Consider the following 23,914-nt stretch of genomic DNA (forward strand, 5'->3'; position numbering starts at 1 on the left):
GGAAACTCCTGATTTGTGATGGTGAGAAAGGATGAAAAGCAAACTCTGGAGAACAATAACAAAATATTTATTAACTATATTGAGTAATCACATCTGTCACTGTTGAAGATGGATGAATTTCTGGACAATATGACCAAAAATATGTGAAGACAAACGTAGGATTTTTGCGTACATCAATGCCTGTACCCCCTTTCACATGATAGCTCTCTTCTGATATGTTTGTCCGATTCGATTCAATATGAAACCAGCTGAGGCGAGCAGTTCCTCCTGGTTACCGTCTTGATGCTAAGCTAAGCTGAGCTCCTCCTAGCTTAAGGTTCATATCACCGTACAGTTATGAGAGTCAAATCGATCTCCTCATCGAACTCTCGGCAAGAAAGCAAATGAATAAATACATTTCCCCAAATGTCAAACGACTCCTTAAAGTTCAGTCACAAATGAAGATAAAGATACTGGAGTATCTGATCGATTGTATAGCTTGTCTGTCTGCATTCATCTTTACTTTGTGTTTGAACGTGTGCCGGTGTGTGTGTGTGTGTGTGTGTGCTGCAAACCCTTCCAGCGTCTGAAATAATAAGTGTGTGTGTGTGTGTGTGTGTGAGAGAGAGACAAACAGTGGAAGTGTGTGGGCCCATCAAAGAACAGCAGCGGGGTTGAATCAACTCAAGGGAACCATGAAGAGCAGCGTATATCTTCATCATTAGCTTCTCAGCTCCAGCACACACACACACACACACACACACACACACACACACACACAATGCATGCATGCAACGTGCGCCCCCCCCCCCCCATCTGCTCCCCAGCCCTCCTGCCCACACTGTCATCAGTGAAACCTGCTCTGAGCAGTAAGCCTCACGGACTCCTATAGAGTCATGCTCAGTCAGTCAGCGATCTACGTCACTATGGCAATGGCCTCAATTCCTCCTCAGTGTGTGTGTGTGTGTGTGTGTGTGTGTGTGTGTGTGTGTGTGTGTGTGTGTGTCTTACTAGTCTTGTCTTTTTGTGTGTTCAGTTCACAGCGCTTGTGTCTACAGACAGAACATGTCTGTGTATAGTTTGCATTTGCCACATTGTGGGTTGTTTGGCGATGACGTCCAATCGGTGCTGACCTGGTGACCCGGTAGGTGGGACGAAGATGGAATCGTCTTCATGATGAAGAGAAGCCAACCGCGGCCGTTTTTCAGAGATGGGACGCAAATGTCAAAATGTCTCTTGGACACACGGAAGTGTTTGCCTCTTGTGTATTATTAGTTATGTGTTTTTTGTCATCCAGGTGATTAGAGGAGTCTTTGAGGACATCGATAAGTGTCCTTTCGTCTTCGCTCTGTGATTCAGATGTAATAATAATGGATTAGAGGCACAAACTGGAGCTCTGCTACTCCCAGCGTTACTACTGAATGCAAACAGAGCTCACTGTCAGCATTCAAACAAGCCACTGCTGCTGTTGTTCTCTGAGCAACGTCGACACGTTGAGTGTGTTCTCTACGGAGTGGACGGTCCTGTCTAGTTAACAATGCTGCTGCTGCTGCTTTGATCCCGTGATCCCATTAAACAACAGCCTCTCTGACAATTAATGCAGAGGTCATCCGGGCACGTTAACGGCATTAATATTGATATGGACTGCGATGCATACTTATTCCATTCCAATATGCTCTCCTCAGCAGAGGAAACGCCACTTGTCGTCAAATTAATTTGCCTCGGAACGGTTTATAAAGGTTGCGCGGGGCTTGATCTAAGAGCCCTCTGACACGGAGCAGACTGAGGACGACTTCACGCCGCACTCGGCTTTCAGCAGACTGAACACAGAGAGGAGTGTGTAGGATGGCTGTTGTGTTGGGAGAGCCGCGCACAGCTCGAAACGAGTCATTGAGAAATCGCTCCATTCAGCCGAGGTAAATATGTTGAATTGTTTAGTGGAGAAAAAGATAGAAACGGCAATAATGGGGAACTGACAGGCCTGAAAACAAATGAATTCATATCACTGGGTATTACATGAGCATCCAAAACACAGGATCTGCCTGTGTTTTGGATTCAAGATGGCAGGAAGGTGGAGGGTGTTTGATAAGGCATGTGGAGGCCTTTAAGGTGTGGACGGTATGTAAGCCTACACCTCCTTTTATACCCCTGTCATGTTTTTTCACCAACTTTATCAATAATTTGCAATAAAAACATTCTTTAAAAAAAAGAATAACCATGAGGGATGAACAGAAAAACCTGAAAACATTAAGTTCCTTGAATACCACCAACATGAACAATTGAGAACAAATCAAGAATGAATTTCTCTAAAGTATTTCAGCACAAGGAGCTCCTCTTTTCTGAAGACATCTTGTCCTACATATGGTGGAAAGCTCCTGATTCAGTCTCGAGTGCAATGCTTCTGCTTTTCACCTGAAGTGCGCAATTACCTTCTCATTACAGACATTCCGTGACATTTAGACTGATTACATCCACTGTTTGGCCATGACTGGTTCTAAAGATCAGACAAAGGCAAAGGTGGTTTGGGGTGATACAGGCATACAGATGAATGTGATGTGGTGCAGGGTTACGGGACTCCATCTCTTCCTCTGTAAGACACTCGTGAACCGTAACAAATGACTTGACACATGATGCTCCTCCACTGGAAGCTCACCTATGGTCAAGAGCGCACACACAAGCAGCTGAAATGGCTGTGCTCAGCCTCTGAGATACGTCGAGAAGCTCAGATTTCACGTCGAAATGGGCCAACTGAGGTGGTTCGGGCATCTGATCAGGAGGCCTCCTGGGGTGCCTCCCTTCCATTTTTCTGGGCACGTCCAACTGATAAGAGGCCCCGGGGTAGACCCTGAGCACGCTGGAGAGATTAGATATGTTGTTGTAGTCTGCGAACTCCTCGGGGTTCCCCAGTAAGAGCTGGACAGCGGCGCTGGGGGGACATCTGGAACAGCCTGCTAAGCCCGCTGCCCTATGATAAGCCCTCGGATAAGCAGAAGATAAGGGATGGACGGAGGGGGGGATGGATTGATGAATGGATGGATTCATTTGGTAGTATCACACAAAAGTATAAGTCAAAGCCACATTGTATTAGTAATGCTCACTACAGTGAAATGTACTTACTTTGAGTCATGTTTTTAATATGAATGCAGTGATTATTAAGCCTTTAACTAATCCAACAAAAGAAAAAGGGAAGAAATGCTGTTTTTGTTTTGTGCTAAAAGCTAAAAGATTCATCCGATTCTTGAAACAAACATCTAAATATGTCTTTAAGATGTTTGGGAGATAAGTGTGACAACAATAAAACATGTTCTTCATCTTCTCGCTGATACAGAGATTGGATATCTTAGATCTTGAAACAAGTGGAACTAGAAGGGGACTCGGGCAGCGCAGAGCTCCGCCAAAGTGATTTCTATAAGTGAAAAATAATGCGTGCATCTGTCCCATGATTCCACCAAGTTCCATGACAATCAGGCAAGTAGTTGTTACGCAATCCTGCTGAAGACATCAACTCCTCTGTGGAGGTAATAATCTGATGCATATTGTGCTTGGCAATTTATCTTTAATAAGAATAAAGAAGTTTTAATGAGCCCAAAATAAGATGTGCTTTTTCTTCTGTAGAAGCAGAGGAAACAATTCCTTCTTCAGATTTGGGCACATTGGCGTGTGATCCCAGTCTTAACCTTCGCGCTATACGACTGTGTTTCCTGGATCAAACTCATTATCAGCTGTGTTGTCTCCAAATCCAACTTCTTGTCACGTTGGTGTAGCTTAACCACAGAAGAATGAAGACGAATGAAAGAATGGAAAGTAGCCCGTTCAGCCGTCTGTTCCTCCCAATTGAACATAATAGCGCTCCACCACCTGCGCGTGTTGCAAATCCTCCTTTTCCATTACGTCTCTAAATAACAAGTGACCGGTGTCTGGCTCCCCTCGCTGCTAACGTGGCAAATAAGACGTCTCGTTCCATCTGGGACTTTATCGATTGCCGGTCCTTGAGAAAACATCACGATTTGTTTTTTGGTTTTTTTGCGCCAGGTGGTGCAGAGAGGTAACGTGCACTTTTAATAATCTGTTACGACGACGCCGATTACGGAAGAAGGAATGAGTTTTGTTGTCTGGAGAACCTCCGCACACCAGCGCTGACATCACGTCTGTCTCCATGGCGATGGGGTGTCTGGAAGCGAGGGGCCGCGTGAGGAGAGGAAGAGAGACGGAGATAGAGAGAGACGGAGAAAGAGAGTGTGTCGGAAATCCTCTAGGAGAGGCGTGAAGGAACACAGTGTCAGGAAGCTACCCGCTCTGAATACTAATATCAGAGGCTGTGGACGGACAGGCCGACAAGTGCACACGCACACACACACACACGCACACACACACGCACACGCACACGCACACACACACGCACACACACACACACACACACACACACACAGCCGTGGTGTCTCTATCGGTTTTGTCAACAGTCAGTCGGTATCAAGTGAAAAATAGCCTTTGAGCACAAATGTCACAGGAGCCAGCGGTGACATTAAACCCTATTGGACTAAAGCTTCAGACTGAGAGGAGAGAAAGAGATGAATGTGATAACCTCTGGACACGTAAAGGTGTAAAAGAGACGCTGTGGCCATTTTGTTCCACTCTGTGCGGGCCTCAAAACTCTGTGAGGCCTTTAGAATGTTTGTGTCAGTGAGCAGGTAGATGAAAAGCTGCAGGCGACAGGATGCTCCAACTTCTCCACCAGGTAACCAGCTTCTTTCATTGATGCTGGTAGCATGACTCAGATTACGGTTGCTCACGGAATGATGGAAAAAGTTTAATTATTGTCGGACTTCTTTATTCAAACAAATAGTTTCTTTGCCTTCCCCAGTATTCTGGGGCTTGTGGTATTAAAGCACATTTGCTCTTATCACCAGTAAATAGAGAGACGCCTAATGGACCCGGACTGGTATCTTAAGCACTGCCCCTTTAAAGCCTGTAAATATGGCCTCATGATGATGTTTTGAGAAGAACAATCATCAGTGCACAAGTAAGTAACTGCCTATTTCCCTCAGAGCGGGAGTGAAATATGATTGACGTAGCACAACCTTTGCATATGCTGCAGATGTCAACATCCAAAAGCAGAAAGTAAGAATGAATCTCATATCTTTTTCTCTCCTTCAGTTATGCATTTTAACAACATCAGGCGCCTCTGATATTGTGTCGAATGTTTTTCATCTAGACCTGAAAAGCAGCTCACCGGCCGCCTCAGAAACACAAACTAACAGCTGACATGAAGCCACATCTCACACTTGCTTTCTTTTAAAAGGACAACCATCACACTGAAGGAGCAGAGAGCCACGCACTATCATTGGGCACGGGCACCTAAAACGGCACGATAGGAAAGCGGTGTGGAAACGCACGACCACAGCGCGTGGAAACGCACGATCACAGCGCGTGGAAACGCACGATCACAGCGCGTGGAAACGCACGATCACAGCGCGTGGAAACGCACGACCACAGCGCGTGGAAACGCACGACCACAGCGCGTGGAAACACACCTGACAGAAGATAAAGCGGGCCATGGATCAGTGCACAGCCACACTCACATGTGGTGTGAAAGCAGAACAAACCAAGAACCTCGGGGTGTTTCATCCCAATGTGATATTACACTCAGTCTTTGAACAACAACGGGATATTTGCTGACATCACAAATCCGGGATATGATTTTGATCCGATTCAATTCAGGGGGACTGCCATAGATATGAGACGATAAATCATATGCTCATGCGTATAAGATCATCAGCAAGAAGGAATAAGAGGAGCTGCGTCCTACTCTTAGTATTTCCCCCCAATATAAAGTGAGTGAAACGCTCTGTCACTATTACAGTAGTCCGGTACGTATAGATAAGTGTAACTGTAGATTCTGTTGGTCTCTTATTACTCCACATGTTACTCTGTTTCCCCCCACTCCTTCGCTGTCATGGTGGGTTTATTTAGTCTCAGTGTGAGAGAGCTGCTCGGTAGTCTCCAGGATTAAGGACCGGGCCGCTCCAGGATACTGATCTTCCTTTTGTCAGTCCACTCCTGTTCTTCTTGGCAGCTGCTAAGAAACGGGGATTTAATGACAGAGATTGGGGCCGGCGATACAGTACGGGAGTTATGTCTGGACCCTGGATTCAACCTGAATCTCTCCACACAAGAGCTGTGACACACGACGCACAGCGAAGACAATCAAGAAGAAGAAAGAAACGAGGCCAACCAGCCAGGCTTTTAGGTTTAGCCTCGGGAAGAGTTGCGAGGAATCCCGCGCCATGTGATCTTCTTGTGTGTTTCTCAACATCATCAACCTATTTGTTTCGGTTAAGTCACCCATCTAAATATAGGCGTCAGGGAAGGGGGGGGGGAGAGAAGAGGCAGAATTATCAAAGCACTTTCTGGTCGGCTCAGTCTAAATTAAATCCACTCTCTTCAGGAAAAAGAAAAAAGAAAGGAAAGGGAAGGAGACGAGGAGAAGGTGAGACAAAGGAATAAAGGAACATAATTAGCTGATCAAGCTGAGGAGGCAAAGCAAACAGAAAACCGGTGGCCTGATTGGCGTCGCGTTCTCTCTGCTTCTACCTGCATTCCTTTACACTCCACACATCAGCAGGCTGCTAACAGCCTCTGAGCCACACGGAGAGCAGTTGCTTTCCATTTCTGTGAGGGAACGTTGAATTGATTGCACTGCACCGGTTTACCGCGCCGGAACACTTTGGACGGTTCATCAGAGTGTCCTCTTCACATCTAGAAGCACAGAGGTATGGATTCTCCTGCTTTGTTACGAGGCCGCAATTTCTGAGCCCTCTAAATCCACCGTTGTCGATGTAGACGGACGGCGCTCCTAAAAAGCGAGAGAGACTTCTTCGTGATGCGCAAAGTGTAAAAAATAGCAACCAATTGCGTTCTTTTAGACGCACCCTTAGCCTCTCTCTATAAAAACAAAACCTCCTTTACCGCAGAGTTGTTGCACTTCAGGCAACTTCACGCATTGTTTTTCCTTACCATGTATGATTTTCATGTGTGGGTGGATGTTGACTCTGTGCATGTGTCTGGATAAGTCATGTACATATTTAAGACCTCGTGCATCTTCTATCAGGGTTGTTCCTTCTTAAAAAGGCACAATGCTTGTGCACCTAATCCAGTCCCAGTGCTCTAATTGGCAAACCGCAGCCATTCTCTGTGCTCCGGGGAGCGTGGAGATTAGGGGGAGTGTGTGCTCTGAGCTGGCCGGCGCCTAAATGAGTCACGGTGTGGGTACAATGTCTCTCGGAGGGATAGAAGCAGCACGCCCACGCACGCACACAATCAGACCAGAGAAATGTTCTCCAGGTGCCATCACCTGGCATTAACGTGCGTCTTGGGTGAGCCAATCACAAAGTGTAAAAGCTCCAAGTGCGTCAGAAGAAAAGGCAGCGATGCACTTCCTGTGCCTTGTCTGCCGAATATTAAACTCATGACAAACCTCTTTGGGTGCATTTCAGGTGTCGTGGATGAAGAAAGAAGTTAAAGAACCAACGTGAGATGAGAAAGAGGAGGAACAAAAGGAGAGCGACCAGGACGCACCGTGTTTACACTGGCTCCAGTGATCACAATGCGTTTGGGTCGATGTATTTAGAGCCGTCCACTTGTGATCCGATCGCCCCAGGACGCACATTAAAGCCAGGTGCAAACAGGGTCTTTGTCTCATGAATATTAGAGTGGGCAATGCAGGCGGCTGTGGATGTTGGTTGACAGACAGTTGGCAGAGCTTCTGTGACTTGGCAGGAGAATAGGCCGCATATCAGCGGTCTGTATCAGAGTACGGTGCTCTCGCTGGCACATAAAGCACAGGCTTGACCAACATGTCTGCACAACCCACATAAACCCACACAGACAGGTGAGACGCCCGCTAGAGGTTTCTCTCTGCATGGCCGAGGCGTTGCACTGTTGGAGAGCTCATCTGTCTCGAGCGGACCCCGGGGAGAGGGAGTGGATGGAGGAGATGTGAGGACGGGGGCCACTCTCGGCTGACCTTGTTTCTCTGTCAGAGAGCTCTGCTTCTCGGACGTGAGCCCGAGCATCGAATGCCCGCCGGACCGAGACTGGCACTTTTAAGGTTTTAAGGAGCCGAGTCAAACGGCACGGTGGCACGCGGCAAAATCACCAAAAAAAAACACTAAACGTTCAATCCGTTCGCTCCTGTTCTCAATTAGGAGAGCATGTATTGCTGAGCAGCGAGGGAAGTATGAGTGAATCCGCTCCAGTTTGAGAAGGAAAAGATCTATTTACATGTGTAAGTATCCACCAGGAGAGGTGGAAGCTATAATCCCATTAATCAGCATAATTGGCTCATAATTGTCTCTCATGGAGTCCCTACAGATGCCATCACTCAAGCCTCAGCATTATTGCCAGACATCTTAAACACAGGCCCTGCAGAGAGGACGCAGGTTTCTCTAATGTTACAGTACCGTCTGTCTGTCTGTCTGTCTGTCTGTGGAGGTCAACGCCGATGTGCACATGCAAAAGAAATAAAAAGCACATGTGTTGCAGAGAGTCGGGCTGTTATCCAGTAAACAGGCCATGAGTAAATAACCTGCTGAGATGAACGCTGGCTGCAAACTCTAAACACAAACATCTGCCCACGTCTCCGAAAATACGACTTGGAACGCCAGCGCTCGACAGAATTCAATCACTTTGTGAGTGGAAGTGCATCTGTGTGTTCAGATATCTGTGAGCAGGTGGACCAGTTTGACAGAAGACTGTAATGAAAGCAGACATGTACGCCTCTCTCAAAGCGCCACAAGACAACCTCCGCAATGCCGAGGAGGAAGTGTAATTAACTGTGAACTCATACCTCATATTCATTGACTACTGTATTTCCTTTATAACAGCCATGTAAAGAAAGAAGTCAAGTGCTACATGCATTATAATCAAACAAAGTTTCAACATCATGGTCGGTAGTGTTTTTGCACAACACACAGGCCTTGATGATGTCCTTTCCTGTAACCTCGTGCCGGCTTTGCTGTGGCGAGTATAAACTAAGCTTCACTAAGTGGCTGTAGAGAATCTAATGAGTCTAAATGAATGCTGGTGTTGCACCATGTTTGCAACATTAGCAGAAATACGCACGGAGAGACACAAGAATCGATAACTGATTTGCCAGCCACAGAGATCGGTGAATCCGGGTCATTTCTCAACCCTAGAGCCAGATCCAAAACAGAACCGGCGATCACAAAACACTTCCTGGGTCTGCTCAGCCACACAACTCGCTACAATGAAACCCTGAGCGAGTTGGTCTTTGATGCACATGTGTGTGTGTGCGTCTGTGAGAACGTTACTGTACGTTTGTCGAGGTGCGCCGCTCATGTCGAACAAAAGGAAACACGCGCTTGCTCTTTGTTGATCAGTAGAACAATCTCACCTTGAGCAACCAGAGCGTCTTCCTGTGCACTGGAGCGCATTGCAACACAAAAAGGCCAACAGCAATTGAGGAGAGGAGAGAGGGAGGAGGAAGCAAGGGAGGGAGGAAAGGGAGAGCTGAGCCAAATAAAACAGATTTTGTCTTCGGTAAACTGAGAGGTAGAGGTGGGAAATCAGAGGAGAGCCTGGAGTGTTCTGTGGTGAGAGAAAGTGCAGTTTATCAAAACAACCGGCAAAGAAAATATGAAACTGCAGAATTTATTTTGTGTGTGCAGAACTCAAACACGTTGTGGCGAGTGGTTTTGTGTAATTGGGTGATAACATGAATTTTCAACAACTGCCTGTTTTCCTTTTTAATATGGTACAGCGGAGAGATGCTGGGGCGTAGCGGGATTACAGCGAACCACAGCGGAGAGGAGAAAAAGCAGAACAAACAACTACCGAGAGATAATTTAGTGAACGCTGCTCGTTTGGTGATCAGTGTTCTCGCTTCGTCCCCGGCAAAGGTGCACTGCAAACCGTGACGTAACCACGAGGTATCCGAGGTGTTGAACGTCACATTAGTGTGGATGCTAGCACCGGGACTCCAAGCCTTCTGGAAGTCTTCTGTGAGGAAGGAACTGCAACCGCACAGTACCAGTCTATCAGCAGGGGCGTCGGGATTGAAATATAATGTGCACTTTAACACTTTAGTCAGACAATAATCGCTAAAATGTAACCCCATCAAAAACTACGCAATATAATTACAATTCAATTCATTAGAAAAGGACAAAAGTGTCACAGTACACGTTTAACCAGCCGCACTGGAGGTGTATTTAAAGGAGATACGAAGGCTTTTACACACCTCTATATGACAATTATATTGAATAATTTCACAATAAAACGTAAAAAGCGAAACCACTCTTGTAAGGTTATATTGAAGAGGTGAAGAGGAGAAACCCAATAACTGTTGACCTCTGATTCTCACACTTTGTTTCCCAATGAGTGAGTGGTACTCCCTGTGACTATGACATGTCAAATCAATGGCATGGGCCCTTAACCGGGAAGATGAAAAGATTTTTCAAAGTAAAAGACAAAAAAAGTTTCCACCAATAACTCCATCAGCGGTTAAGAGACATGTTTAACTCCACTGGCAGCTCTGCTTTAAAGAGCACTGCAACATTCAAAGCTGCAGCGTATACATCGTGCCTCACTTCATGGTCAAACATCTGTACCTGGGATCGTATCTTGTTTGAAGAGGAGATTCATCTTTAACCCTGTGGGCCAACTGCAACAAAAACAGGACTCGCTAGAACATTGACCAAACAGAAAGGACTGAGACAACGGAAAGAAATTAGTCCAACAGATTGAAAACGTGTATTATCCGTGTGGCGTCGACGCTTCCACGTGTTTCCACTCAGAGGCTTGACCGAGACATTTTGCTGCATTGCACCATGCACTTTAGAATAGAGTACGAGACCTGCTAGTTTTAATCTTTCACAGCCTTGCGAGTTTCTTATGAAACGTCCTGAAAGCTGCACCTGCGTCAGCCGAGAGACCCGAGCCTCTACATGGAATAGCTGGCGGCGAGCTTCAATCACTTCATTGCTTAGTGTTGCCGCTGTAGATAAGTGTGTATACTTTCTGCCCCAATATCATTACCTTCCAAATTGAATATGCGCGGTGTCGGGCTTAGTTACGCGGATCGCGGCGAATAATGACACAGACAGTCTGACATTATGATAGCTTTCCCTCATTCACCGGGTCACAGTTTGAGATAGCGTAGCAGCCTCTGCACATTCAATTCCCCGTCTTACTGATGTGGCAAAGATGGAATATTTCATTAGGGGCTTGGATAAACAGAGTCAGAGCTCTGATATGCGTGTGTGAGCAGACGAAGCACTTGTCGTGCTATTACCTAAAGCCACAGAGAGCAGTGGCGGCACAGATTGGATCTCCTGATTGCAGAGACCTCCCAGACTAAATGATTGCTTGAATATTACAGAGACACGATAAGGGGGGGGGGGGGGGTGAAATCAGCCCCCGGCTGCAGGACGTTTTCATGTTCCTATGAAAGTTATTTCACAACCCTTTGGGCATCGCGGTCGACCCGAGTGCACAGCCTAAGGCCTTTACACACCGGGGGGGGGGGGGGGGGGGGGGGGGGGGGGGGGGGTCAACTATTGAACCAGAGCAGCGTCTGGCAGGCTGATTTATTGAGTTTCCTTTTAGCCAAATGCTCCGAGTGAACTTGACATCCCTCTGGTAAACAGTTACGCAATGCACTCTGTATGTCTGTGGCTCTTATTCTGAAAGGTTACGATGGAAGGAGTGGATCTGGTAGAAAGGAGTAATGAAGTTTGCTGTCTTGGTTCTGTGTTGATGTCGTTCAACAACGTGCTCAGAAAAATCGACCTCGCTCCGAAGAAACTAAATACAACATCATCATTGTAATTCGTGCAATCTTAACCTCAAACGTGAACAAACAAAATCGGCAGTGAATTTGTTTTTGTGTGTCCTTAACCCTCTTTCGCCCTGTTTCCTCTCTCCTTCCTCAGTCCCTTCGTCTTCCCTGGCTTTAGCATCCGAGAGGAGCCAATTACTCATTCAGCCCCAGTAATTAACACGAGGGATGGCGAAGCCTAATTCTGCTAAGACTGGAGAATTGTGACAGTGAAACTGTCTCTAATGAGACGGACCCTTGGGGATTCTCCTCTCTCGTCTCCGGCCTCGCACAAAGTCTCCGCGATGGATGCTGCTCATCGCTGCCACTGAAACGGTGTCCTCTTGGAGCCTCTTGTGCATATGTCAAAAACAAAAAAAAATGTAAGAGTTTAAATAATGTTAGTTGTGTGGCAATATATGTGTTCATGTTTCTACATTCAGATTTATTTAAGAGAAATATGTTTTGTGTGTTTATTCATTCAAAGTTGATGAAAACACGCTCTATTGCAGAGTTCAAAGATCTAAATACTGAGAGACAGCACACTGAGCTGCACCTGACAGAAGTAATTCCACAGATTGATGAATAATAATCAAGTTATTCTCCTCTCCATTATGACCTGGATACAAGATAACGTGATTAAGATGTTTACATGACCGTCACTGTGATCAGAGTACTGCCTCCCTCTGGTCATCATCTGATAAATAGAGCACGTTTTAATTCAGAGTAATAGTTTTCCCGGCTGTGTGTTTGTAGAGGCAGAGGTCTTGTTCACGCTCGGCCAAAGAAACGCCCTTTGTTTTGGCCACAGAGGCTCTTCGCATGAATATTAAGGTCGTGGGGTTGTGCGTGTCCCCGAGCTGCTCCGTGGACCAAATCAAACACACCTCCGTGTCCTCAGCGCACAGGCTGACAGACGAGACACCTCAGATGTCACACAAGATCAATAATTACTCTTTGTAGGAGTATGACCTGAGAAACCATGGAGACATTCATATTGGTAAAAACCCACTAAGAGCCTATAAAGCTGACGCTGTCACTTCATTGACCGTTTGAGAAACTCCTGGCTCTAATAGCGATTGCCCAATCATAGCTTAGCAGCCGTACCGAGGCATGTTAGGCCTGTGAAGCTCAGAATGTCTCCGTGTATTAAAATGAGGCGGTAGTAACAGCGACAATCAGTGTTTAGGGGCATTAAAAGGTGGTGGTGGGTGTCTTTTTAGGGGCGGGGCTTAGTTGTCAATTCTGTCAACCTGACATCAACTTGCTCTTTTATTTTATATTAAACAAACTTATGATAAAACAATTATTAATTATCATTTCACCGTTTGTTAAAAGTAAAAAATAACTATTTAACTAAAGTTGAATCTATTTTCAGTGTACTGATTGCGGTTATTATGAACTATGACCACAACAAGACATGCTGCTCAGTGGTCAGTGCAGAAGTTCCTTCATTCATTATAACACAAATATTACACATAACACACAGTGGCAGCACCGAGCATTCAGCAGGCCTCCCGAATCATCGGTCACAATGCAGCAGGACTCTCGGGCTGTTCCTGGTAAAAACCCTGAATTGTAATCTCTGCTGTGTCATTGTTTAAAACGGGAGGAGGGAACTCTTTTCTGGAGTTAAGGCTGAGTTTAAAATGATGGCCCAAGGTTTGCAGTTCCATTTACCTCTCCAGAGATAAGGCTCGCTGGTGAACTATATGCTTTGAGCACTGCACCGCTCCCTGCTGTCCTGCCAAAATGGATACCCAGCATTTAGAGGAGAAAAAAACACACTTCTTGATTTTTTAATGCTGGGTTCCTACAATACTGTAAGAAGACTTAATGAAAGGGATTCCTCTACCTGCTGGGTCAAGGAGTTCTTTCAACGGTGGGGGAAAAAGCCGGCGGCAAGAACTGCAAGTATGGTCACCTCCGTTCATTGGTTGCAAAAAAGCCAACATGGCGACCGCCGGAATCCAAGATGGCGACGGCCAAATTGCCAAACTCAAGGCTTCAAAACTGTAGTTGGCAAACGAATCGGTATTATGCTATTATATCTATTATATAGTCCCAAGGCCCATTTATTGAGTTGATAGTGAAAAATGTGCAGCTGAGGTGGTTGGATTTTTCCCATTGAAACCTAATAAATTAAACATTTTATCAATCGCACGCGGCTCAATATGTGATTTGTAAGACACGCTGCACACAGACAGACGATGTCCCAAAGAGATCCTCTGATCAACAGAGCTGAATTTCACAGAACGTCTTCTTCTTGGCGCCCAGGGCTTTGTGGTGGCAGTCAGCAGCGTGTGAGTAAGGCATACTTAGACGACTCCTTGTGGACACAATTAAGCTATCTAGGTCCACTCTCTTACCCACCGTTTTGATTATCTCCAGCTTAAAGGAGCTGTCGTTTTCTATCACTGCCACCTCAACGGATGTATTTCTGGAAAAATCCGGCGGGCTGTCGCGTGTCATGGGAGCGAGGACGTGCGGTGGAACCGAGCTCCATTAAGATCCCGACGCAGAGCCGCCGATGCCTCAGCTCGGATTCAAACACGATGAATAAGTCACGGTAAGTGGCTCCAGTCGGCTTCAGGTTGCAAATGTGTTTGAATAGAATAAAAAAAAAAGGTTTGTTGATTAAATATTAGATCCTCTCTCTCTCTCATTCCCCCACAAGACATCAGATCATAATAGCGAAGATGACACAGGACGTTCCCACGACAGCAGCGTGGTGACGTGTGATGGACCTGATGGATGTGTCTATCCGACACCATTACTGGACAGACAAGGGTAGAGGATGGCCGGAGTTTGGAGGGGAGGGGGCGTATTTGTGCGATGACGGCCAATTAGGGAACAAATTTCACACTTCTCCTCTGTCATGTCTGTAGGGTGCATCTGCCGACGAGCATCCAGCATCGTGTCACGCTCACCACCTGGCACATCCACACCTGTGTCCCGCATTGTCAGTCAACCCCTCCCTCACCTCCAGCACGCACGCACACACACACACGCACACACACACACACACACACACACACACACACACACACACACACACACACACACACACACACACACACACACACACACACACACACACACACACACACACACACACACACACACACACCTCTCCATTCCGCCTCCTCACTCAAAGCCAGGATGAGTGATGGCAGATTGCTTGTCACATTTCTTAAAAAAGTCAGGGATCATATGGATCGTTTATTTTTTATTCCGAGCTCATGAGTTCGAGGAATTCCTCCGTCAGGCGTGGGTTCAAATCCCACTAACCCCGACAAGCAGTACCTGGCGTCTGCACTGCTCCGTGTTTCTACACCCGTGTGGCCTGCAGTCTCCATTTGCAGAAAGTGGAGAAGAATTAGGCAGACGGAGAAAGAGAGGGGAGAGGAAGAGGAGGGGTACGGAAGGAAAAGAAAGTGGGCTGAGAGTTTGAGAGGAGTCGAGCCTTTGACGCAGGCGGGGGGTGGAAACAGTTGCCATGGAAACCCCACCCGTCCTCCAATGAGTCGATGAGTAAGTGAGGGGAGATAAAAGGGAACAGGGAGTAAAAGGAGGGATGACAGAGAGTGAGCTTTTGACTAAAGGTATTTGTCTGATCTGCCTCACCTTTGTCAGAACGAGATCCATTAATACACATGCAAAACAAACACCAGGTGTGATTGTTTCTCACTCAACACACATCAACCTCCAATTCACCTCAAATCCTCCTCTATCTTGAAAGCCTCAATCTGCTCCTCATTCCTCACCGCGCCGGGGCCCCAGCTCAGAGCTCCGCAGTGAGGCCCCCTACTGTCTGGGAGACTCGCACTTCTGGCGATTATTAGGTTCCTCACAGAGATGCTAAATAATGAATGAAGGGGCACCGGGGGGCTGTTAGTCTTTTTATTATCCTGATTATTACTGTCATCCATCAGACGTCCGGCTATTAAACAGGACCGCAGACATGTGACAAAGTGAGGGAAGAGAATACAGGGGGCCACTCACAGGGACCTGGCAGATAGCATCACGTAGAGTTCAGCTTTCAATCGTGCTCTTACGGGTTAGGCGTTGTTTGTAACATATGCACGCACCAAACAGGTTGGAAGCCAAAAAAAACGATAATGAAAGGACGAAGCCAAGATGAAGGACAGCGCAGCAGAGCGGCAGGAGAGAAAGCAGAGATGAGCATTTCCTGCTATGCCGCGACGATCAAACCAACAACTGTGGATAGACAGATGGACTGGCAGTCTCTCTCCGTCTCTCTCTCATTAAGCGAACGCCATCGGGATTGCGCGCGGTCGCCTCAGCCATTAACACAAACTCAATGTCCCCGCGGGCATCAAACTCCCCATTAACTCACAGTCTACAGCACCACTTCCTGCTATCCAGGCATATGTTGTTTACGCATGCATGTAAAGGCTAAAGCACACAAACACATGCATAAACCTGAGGACTGACAGGAAGAGCGATTCAACCAACGCGGTGAAATAAGACACGCAGCCGCGCGCTTTAAAGACAGATGTGGGAACATCCAATCACACCCGTCATAAACTTTAAGCTTCCATTAGCGGGATGTTCACCGGGATGTTCCGTTTAAGGCTCCCTCTTCTGCTATGGAGCCACTCTGTGCTTTCTCTACATGCTAGCCGAGCTATTGTCAGTGGAGCCGGCATTCCAACAAGCATCATGGCAGTAAACTAGAACACGGTGCATGCCGAGGACACTGCTCTTTTGTTCCGTTGTCCAATCCAATACGTTTCACACCCGAATAAAACGGCAAAAAGCAAATGACGTGCACTACGTGGCAGATAAGGACTTGTTTCAGACACAGCAATAGTCTGTGAGGCCATTTAGAGACGGTTAAGAGAAAGGGGGAAGTGAGAGAACTGACGCAGCATCTCGTCACCTTCCTACCTGCAGCTGACCTCCTAATCATCGGCTCTATTACCGCCAGACCGTCAGAGATGGTCACCGCTCGTCACGGAGTGCTTTAAGGCGTCCGCACAGCTGAAAGGCAGAGCTCAGAACAACATGAACACGTGTGTGTGTGTTGAGAAATCAAGAGGAAGAGGAGGAAACAAAGCTAATGAGCACATGAGCAACTGAGTAATGAGTTATATATATTTCTTTTATCACATATTCATATCCAGAGGCACGGCGCTTATTTATATTTGATTCTGTATTTGGGGGGGAAACATGCGAGACACTTGTGTTTTTAATCTTTCAGTTGATGTGCCCGGCCTTTAAGTTATTTACTCTAAAAGTCTTTACACTAAATGCACGCACGCCGAGTCAAACGCTGGGAAATTAGTTCAAATACTTTAAAAAGCGTTTAAAATGTTTTTTCCCCCGGCTCGGCTCTGGAGGCTTCAAATGAAAAGCGCACACACCGTCTATAAACTTGTGTGTGTGTGTGTGTGAGAGAAATCTATATATTTCATTGCCGTGTTTTGCAGTTCAATTCTCCCTAAATAATTCAGCCGCTCTCGATCGGTGTAGCCCACTTAGGCGTCTCGACTAGTCCACACGCACGGCCTCCTCTCCGCTCTCTCTATATGTGGATTACCAGACGATAGGCCTGATTTCACATGGGCTCAGGCTATTAACGCTTTGACCTTGGATTTCAACCAGGCAATTTGTCTAAAAGCCGGCACCGCCTCAGATGCCCCGGCCGACTCCGTCCACGATTGGTATGGGTGGCAGCAGCTCTCCCGCCGTCTGCCCGTCAGCCATCTCCTCTCCACCACTCAGGGGTTAAGCTTAAATTTCTTTGATGAACTACTTCAGATCTTTCACGTAGAGTTCTCTTTTCTCCCTCGCCCCTTAGCCTCACTTAGATGTATCGCTTGTCATAGAGCTCACGAGGCATCCGTGTGTCTTTATGTTCCCCAATTTGTTCCCTCTATTCTCCGACTTGGTGAAAAAGACAATCTCTCTGGATTGTTTGTCCACATATGGCCCTTTAAATGTCCTATTTACAGCTGGTATTCATTTGTTCTATACCTGGATGATGACACCTGATCGGAGGTAGGCGATACCGCTGACAGACTGCTATTACACTACACAATGCCAGCCTGATCACATTCAAATGAGGTCTGGCTGCGGTTTAACAAACACGAATGTTGTACATAAGTCGTATCCGCCTCAAGACTTGTGTTTGACCAATGAGAGTTATTCAGTGCAGCAAACTGCCTGCATAGTTCCTGAGTCAATACAAAGTACACCTCCAGCAAAAGGACTTTTTGTTTTAAAAAATATATTTAAATGATTTAGTTTTTTTTGCAGCAATCTGTACACAACGATGTTTCCTTAAAGGTGCAGTGTATGTGGCGGCATCTAGCAGTGAGGTTGCCGATTGCAACTAACTGACGTGGAAACATGAACATGCGAAATGGCCCTATCCAGAGACAGTGTTAAGTTTGTCCATTCTGGGCTACTGTAGAAATAGTGTGGCTGCTCTATATATATATATATATATATATATATATATAGATATAGATATAAACGGCTCATTCTAAGGTAACGAAACACAACGAGTCTTATGTCTTAGGTCACGTTACATTAAAGAAAACATACTTATTATTATATTACATTTCTGCCAATAGATCCCCTAAATGCTACACACTGTTCCTTTAAATTTGAAGATCATGATGTGTAGGCCAGGAAAAGGCCATTAAATCTAAAATGATATTTTGACACACATTTCACCTTTAACGGACATTGAACCTTCTGTGATTTGAAAATTGCAATTTCCATAACATTTTGATTAATTGCGCAGCCCGAGACAGCATATATTAAAAGGAGGAAAGGTGATGAAACAACACTGGAACACAAGCGTGCATGTGTTGAGCACCAAACAGGGATCCGTCCACCAGGTCTCTCTTCCTGTCAGCAGCAATGAGGCCCGTTGTTGAAGCGTCATAAATGCATCGGTTAACCTCCCTCTCTGTGCAACAGTTTATCTGCAGTCCATTTACTCATGTGGCTCTCACAGGCTGTGTCACATCACCATGCCTCCTCCCCCCCCCCCCCTATTGTATCTCTCCCCCTCTATTTGTTCTCCCATTTGTTCTCCCTCTTTACTCTTCACCTCTTTCTCTATCTCTATCTCCAATGCCTCACCGGCAGCGGCTCTGTGACTGGTTATCAGAGAAAATTACGCTTCTGTTGCAAACAAATAAAGCCCCCCCCCCCCCCAAGATTCTCCTGTTGTATTCTGGTCAGAGAGGGAGGTGGAAATGTGGCTCCAGTGAATTCGCCGTGCTCCTGGCCTTGAAGAATGCGCCTCCATTAAGGATTCAGGGGACAGTTAGCCAACAGACAGCTGGGCCTAATGGCACGACTGGGCTAATGCGGAGCTAACACTCGCTACACACAGATTAGAGCGTGTACACACATACACACACACAAACAGACACTCTTTTAATATCACAGCCTATTGACTGATGGCGATGAGCACATGTTCAGCAAACATGGCAAACAGCAATCACAAGAATATGGATTAAACATCAGCAGGTCTAAGCTCATATAATCACCGGGGGGCTTAATAAGACCGATAAAGGCCACACACACACACACACACACACACACACACACACACACACAGGAATAGAGTTTGGAATGCTTTCCTGAACCAAAAAGCCCTCCAAATCGTATCTTTGATTGTCTACAAAACTGGGCTGCTTGACTGTGTGATGCGGTTAATGCGGCTAATTGGAGACAGAGAGCTGCAGTCGACGCTTGACTCTCAAGAATCGAACTTCCAGACAAGACCGATTCCAGCTAAACCAACACCCCAGCAGCTGATTGATTACCAACACGGACAGGACGACGGGACTGTTGGGCCCGGAGCCAATGGCAGCGAGGGAAAGAGGGCGTCTCATCACTCACTCGTCTCACACTTTATCCAATGCATACTGTACTCTCTTAATAATTAGAATGATTCGGGTTAATGAGAGGCAACAAGCATGGTCAGATGGACCTGTTGGGGAGAGGCTATTGACCATTTGCGAAGCCAAGCTGTCAGTGTTAGTATGGAGCCCACACCGTCACTAACCGCACTCTCTAGCATAAATATTATATTAAGAAGTGATTTCATAGAGAAGCAGACAGAAGAGCCTAAAGTATATGTTTTAAGGATGTATCCAGGATGTCGAACTAGTTCAGCTCTGAAAACAGGTTAAACAGATAAAGATCGAAGCTAAAGCTACGGATCACAGACCACCTCGGTCGAGGTTGCAAGCGAGCCGAGCCGATACTAGAAGATAGAACAGAAACACTGCAGACCATCCTGCAACAACAACAAACCTACATCGATGGACCATGGTAGCAAATCATCTACTGAAACAAAACTAGATTTTGACACAGGAGCCTCAAGAGGGCCAGAGTGCTTCCCTCAAGGAGGCGAGAAGGGAGTGAAGGTAGGTAGGTTGAGGAAAAGGTAACTCACAGGGGACGGTGCGGAGGTAGAGGTTGTCCCGGATGATCTGCTGCAGCTCGTGGTCCACCGAGCCTTTCTGAAAGCGCAGGTTGAGGTAGTGCCGCAGGTCCTTGTCTATCACGCCCCCTGGAGGAACACAAGGGGCAGGAGTCAGTAATCAGAATCACACCTCCCCCCCTTCAAATCAATCACTCTGACATTTTCCTCCTGTCGAAAGAAGAGGAATGGTGTGAGGCGAAATAACCTACTCAGCCCTTGATCAGAAACGGGGACAGCTGGACGTGTTTGTGAATTACCCAGAAATAAATGGCTCGACTCACTCGGGTTTTCTGTGTTGTTTCCAAACCTCGACAGCGAGCAGAGGAAGCTGAAAACACTGGGGCGACAAATGACCCAGAAATCACTGAAAAACCACAGCAAACTATTTGAATCCGCTAAATCCCCACAAACAAACACGGCCGACACTAATGAACGGTCTCCCATCCATCATCTGTCGGGAGCAGCACAGGGATTGGTGGAGCGGTGGCCAAACACGTGTGGAGAAATGTCTACATATAAATCACCCGCGGACTCCCCCGGGGGCTGTTTTTTTACTTCCATTCTCCTCTCCGTCACCCTCACCTGAGTCCTTCCCCCTCCCTCTCCATCTCTTTCAGCACTCCCAGTCCTGTGGACGGACTTCCACTTTAAACCAGTCAATCTCGCTGGCTCAGCAGGACAGAAGATGAAAAAAAAAGTGATGGAAGAGACGACAGAGAAATGGATGTAGGAGAGATGGAAGGCAAGGGCAAATCCCACGGGGGAGTAAAAAGGGCGAGAAAGCTACAGCAAGCATCAACACCATCCCCCACCCCCCCTTACCCAACAAATACTCCATCTGTCTCCTCCGCCTCACACTCATACAATCACATATCAAATGGAGGCAGGACGGGACGGATGAGCAGAGGGGGGGGGGGGGGGGCGTTACTTAAGGGATTCCTCATGGTGCTCCTTTAACCAACACACTCGTCCTTCTCGCTTCTCCTCCACATAGAAGGGAAGAAGCAGAGAGACAGACGGAGAGGGCGCACATGCTGAGAAGACATTCGGCTAACCTTCAACATCCTCTTTAAAGCGGCAACTTGGCACGGTGCCACGTAGCATTTAGCCCCCCCCACACTTATCTTTTTCCCTCCGTGATCCTGAGGCAGTGATATCCGAGCAAGATACGCTGGAGAGCATACATGTAACACACACACACACACACACACACGTGCAGACAGACGCATCTCAGCAGAGATGGACTGTGAAAGCGCTCAGACAGAAGGTGGAGGAAATTAAGAGGAAATATAACAGAGATGCACATTTGAATTTGGAAGTTTTCCATCATATTGGGGAATTTTTCTGGTTCTTCTGTCGTGTGAAATGCACACACACACACACACACACATCATGCCTTAATCCATCAGAGCTGAACTAATTCCCGGGGCGCTGCATTATAATCATGCAAACCTGAATTACAGTGGCCGGCTCTGTCTGTGTCTCTGTCAGAGACGTGGAGCAGCCAATTTCACATTTGCATGAGAGAAGAAGCCAATGAATCTGCATACTGAAAAGGTGAGCAGACTCAGAACCACACGCACACACACACACAGACAGACACACACACACACACACACACACATATTAACACACTAAATGGCACCTCTTGTGCGGACAGCGGTTGAGCAGCCAGTACAGTGTCAGATCCCTCTTTCCACAGGTTTTTGTGATGCAAAATAATCTCCGCTGCAGGAAATCTTGCGCTGGATCTTTCCACGTTGGTGTCTCTCCCCCCCCCCCCCCCCACTCTCTTCTCCGAGTACCGTCCTGTCCCTCGGGGTCCCCCAACTCTGTCTCTGTCTGCCCCAAATCTAGCCACTGCCAGCCAGCCAGCCAGCCCAGGGAAAAAAAGCGATTCACCTCTCTCTGCACTCCGCCGTGTGGAGAGATGAAACGGGAGAGAGCGGATGAACGAGTGACTGAGGACACACCGAGGCAGAGAGAGAGAGAGTGTGTGTGCGAGAGAGAGAAAGAGAAAGAGAGAGAGAGAGAGAGAGGGAGAGGGAGAGCGGAAAGAGGAGAAGTGTGTGTGTGTGTGTGTGTTGCTGCGAGTGAGGGAGAGCGACCGTTGAAGCGCGGCTCCGGCGGTGGGGACCAATCTCACCGAGATCCCTTTTTTTCCCTCTCTCGGATCCCTCCAGGTTCTCAGGTCCTACGATGCCCCCCATCTGCAGCACCCGGCACTGCATCTGTTTTAAGTGCCTCTCCCAGATTAAAAGTCACATCACACGCCCCCCCCCCTCCCCCCCGGTTTATTGCATCCACATGGCCTGGATCTGACCTTCCTCCACTGTCAACAACCACACGGTGAAACTAAACACTGCGTTTCAGTGAAACACAGCGCTGTCTCACTCCAGAGGAACAGAATTCCTCCTAATTAGGTTGCTGTTTGTTTAGAAATAGTGACTTTCTGGTGACGCTTCTCTGTCGCAAATTCCGGCCATTCTGGTGATGCAATCTCTGCATTTCTTCTCTTCTCCTGTTCCTTTAATAATGACATATTATTTTCTTTATTTATGTGCTTGTACAGATGTTTGCAAGTCCAAACACACAGCCCATTTTTTCCAAGCTACGACATCGCAATGGAACCGAAAATATGTGGGATTCTATGGGTGTTACATCAGGATTTAAAGCTATAAAAGCAGACTTTTGTCATCGACTTAAGATGTGTCCTTTGAGAAGTTGCGAATCTCCCGTTTCCAACACATCCCAAAGTTGCTCTGTCAGAAGACAGCAACCAGTCACGACTATGCCTACATGCCTAAATGCATTGAGTTGCTGCCACGTGATTGGCCGATTAGATATTTGTGTTAATGGGCAATCGAACAGCTGTACCTAATAAAGTGGCCAGTAGTGCTGCTTATTTACCTTCCCACAGACCAACAGAGGACAGCAGCTCACTCTCACGCTGAAAGCACATTTTGTTTTCTTTAATGAATAACTTTTTGACTTATTACCAAAAACCATCGAAGCCCCGACGCGTGAATAAATACATTTTAATCAAAGTATAGGGCTAAGTTGGATTTTATTTAAAGTATATAACATGCAAATGAAAAACATGAGTTCAACTTTCCCCAAACTGCCAGAGTTCTTAGACACAAGACGTTGCTGCTATATTGGCTGCTCCTTCATATTTTGGGTTTCACTGACATGTTTGACTGACGAGCAGCACCAGTTTGGCTTCTCCTCCCCGTCACTGGCACTTTAACTGTCTGAATAAGTCTCACAGAGTCTTCATAGCCTCGCAAGCATCAGAGCACTCTTTGTTTAGTCGTTGGTCCCGAATAAATCAGAACTTCCACCATCAGAGTGTAAGTACGTCTCCCACTCTCTGAGCAGCAGTTAGAAAACACAGCAGGGAACTGCAGCTCTCCACTCAATAGGGACCAATGTTTGGTAATGTATCCAGAAATAGATGTGTTTGTGTGTGCACATGCATCAGCGCAAGAGTCCAACCCCGGCACGAGGAAACCACTGGTCTAGAGTCAGTGAGGCGTATAAGGTCACCTAAACAAATGGGACGCTAGCGCTCGCTTCTCTCTCTCTCTCTCTCTCTCTCTCTCTCGGTTGCTCCTCATCAG

The 23,914-nt window shown here is 46.8% G+C and overlaps 1 protein-coding gene across 1 annotated transcript in view; it reads right to left on the reverse strand.

Annotated features, from left to right (window-relative positions):
* Positions 1-23,914, reverse strand: part of magi2a (membrane associated guanylate kinase, WW and PDZ domain containing 2a) — a 159,929-nt gene that overhangs the window by 93,100 nt on the left and 42,915 nt on the right. The window contains exon 2 of the mRNA XM_076111856.1: positions 20,262-20,378. Coding sequence (XP_075967971.1) covers positions 20,262-20,378 — 117 coding nt within the window. The remainder of the gene's footprint in view (positions 1-20,261; positions 20,379-23,914) is intronic.

Source organism: Anarhichas minor, unplaced genomic scaffold, assembly GCF_050575085.1.
Source record: "Anarhichas minor isolate MPS153535 unplaced genomic scaffold, ASM5057508v1 ptg000045l, whole genome shotgun sequence".
Lineage (NCBI taxonomy): Eukaryota > Metazoa > Chordata > Actinopteri > Perciformes > Anarhichadidae > Anarhichas > Anarhichas minor.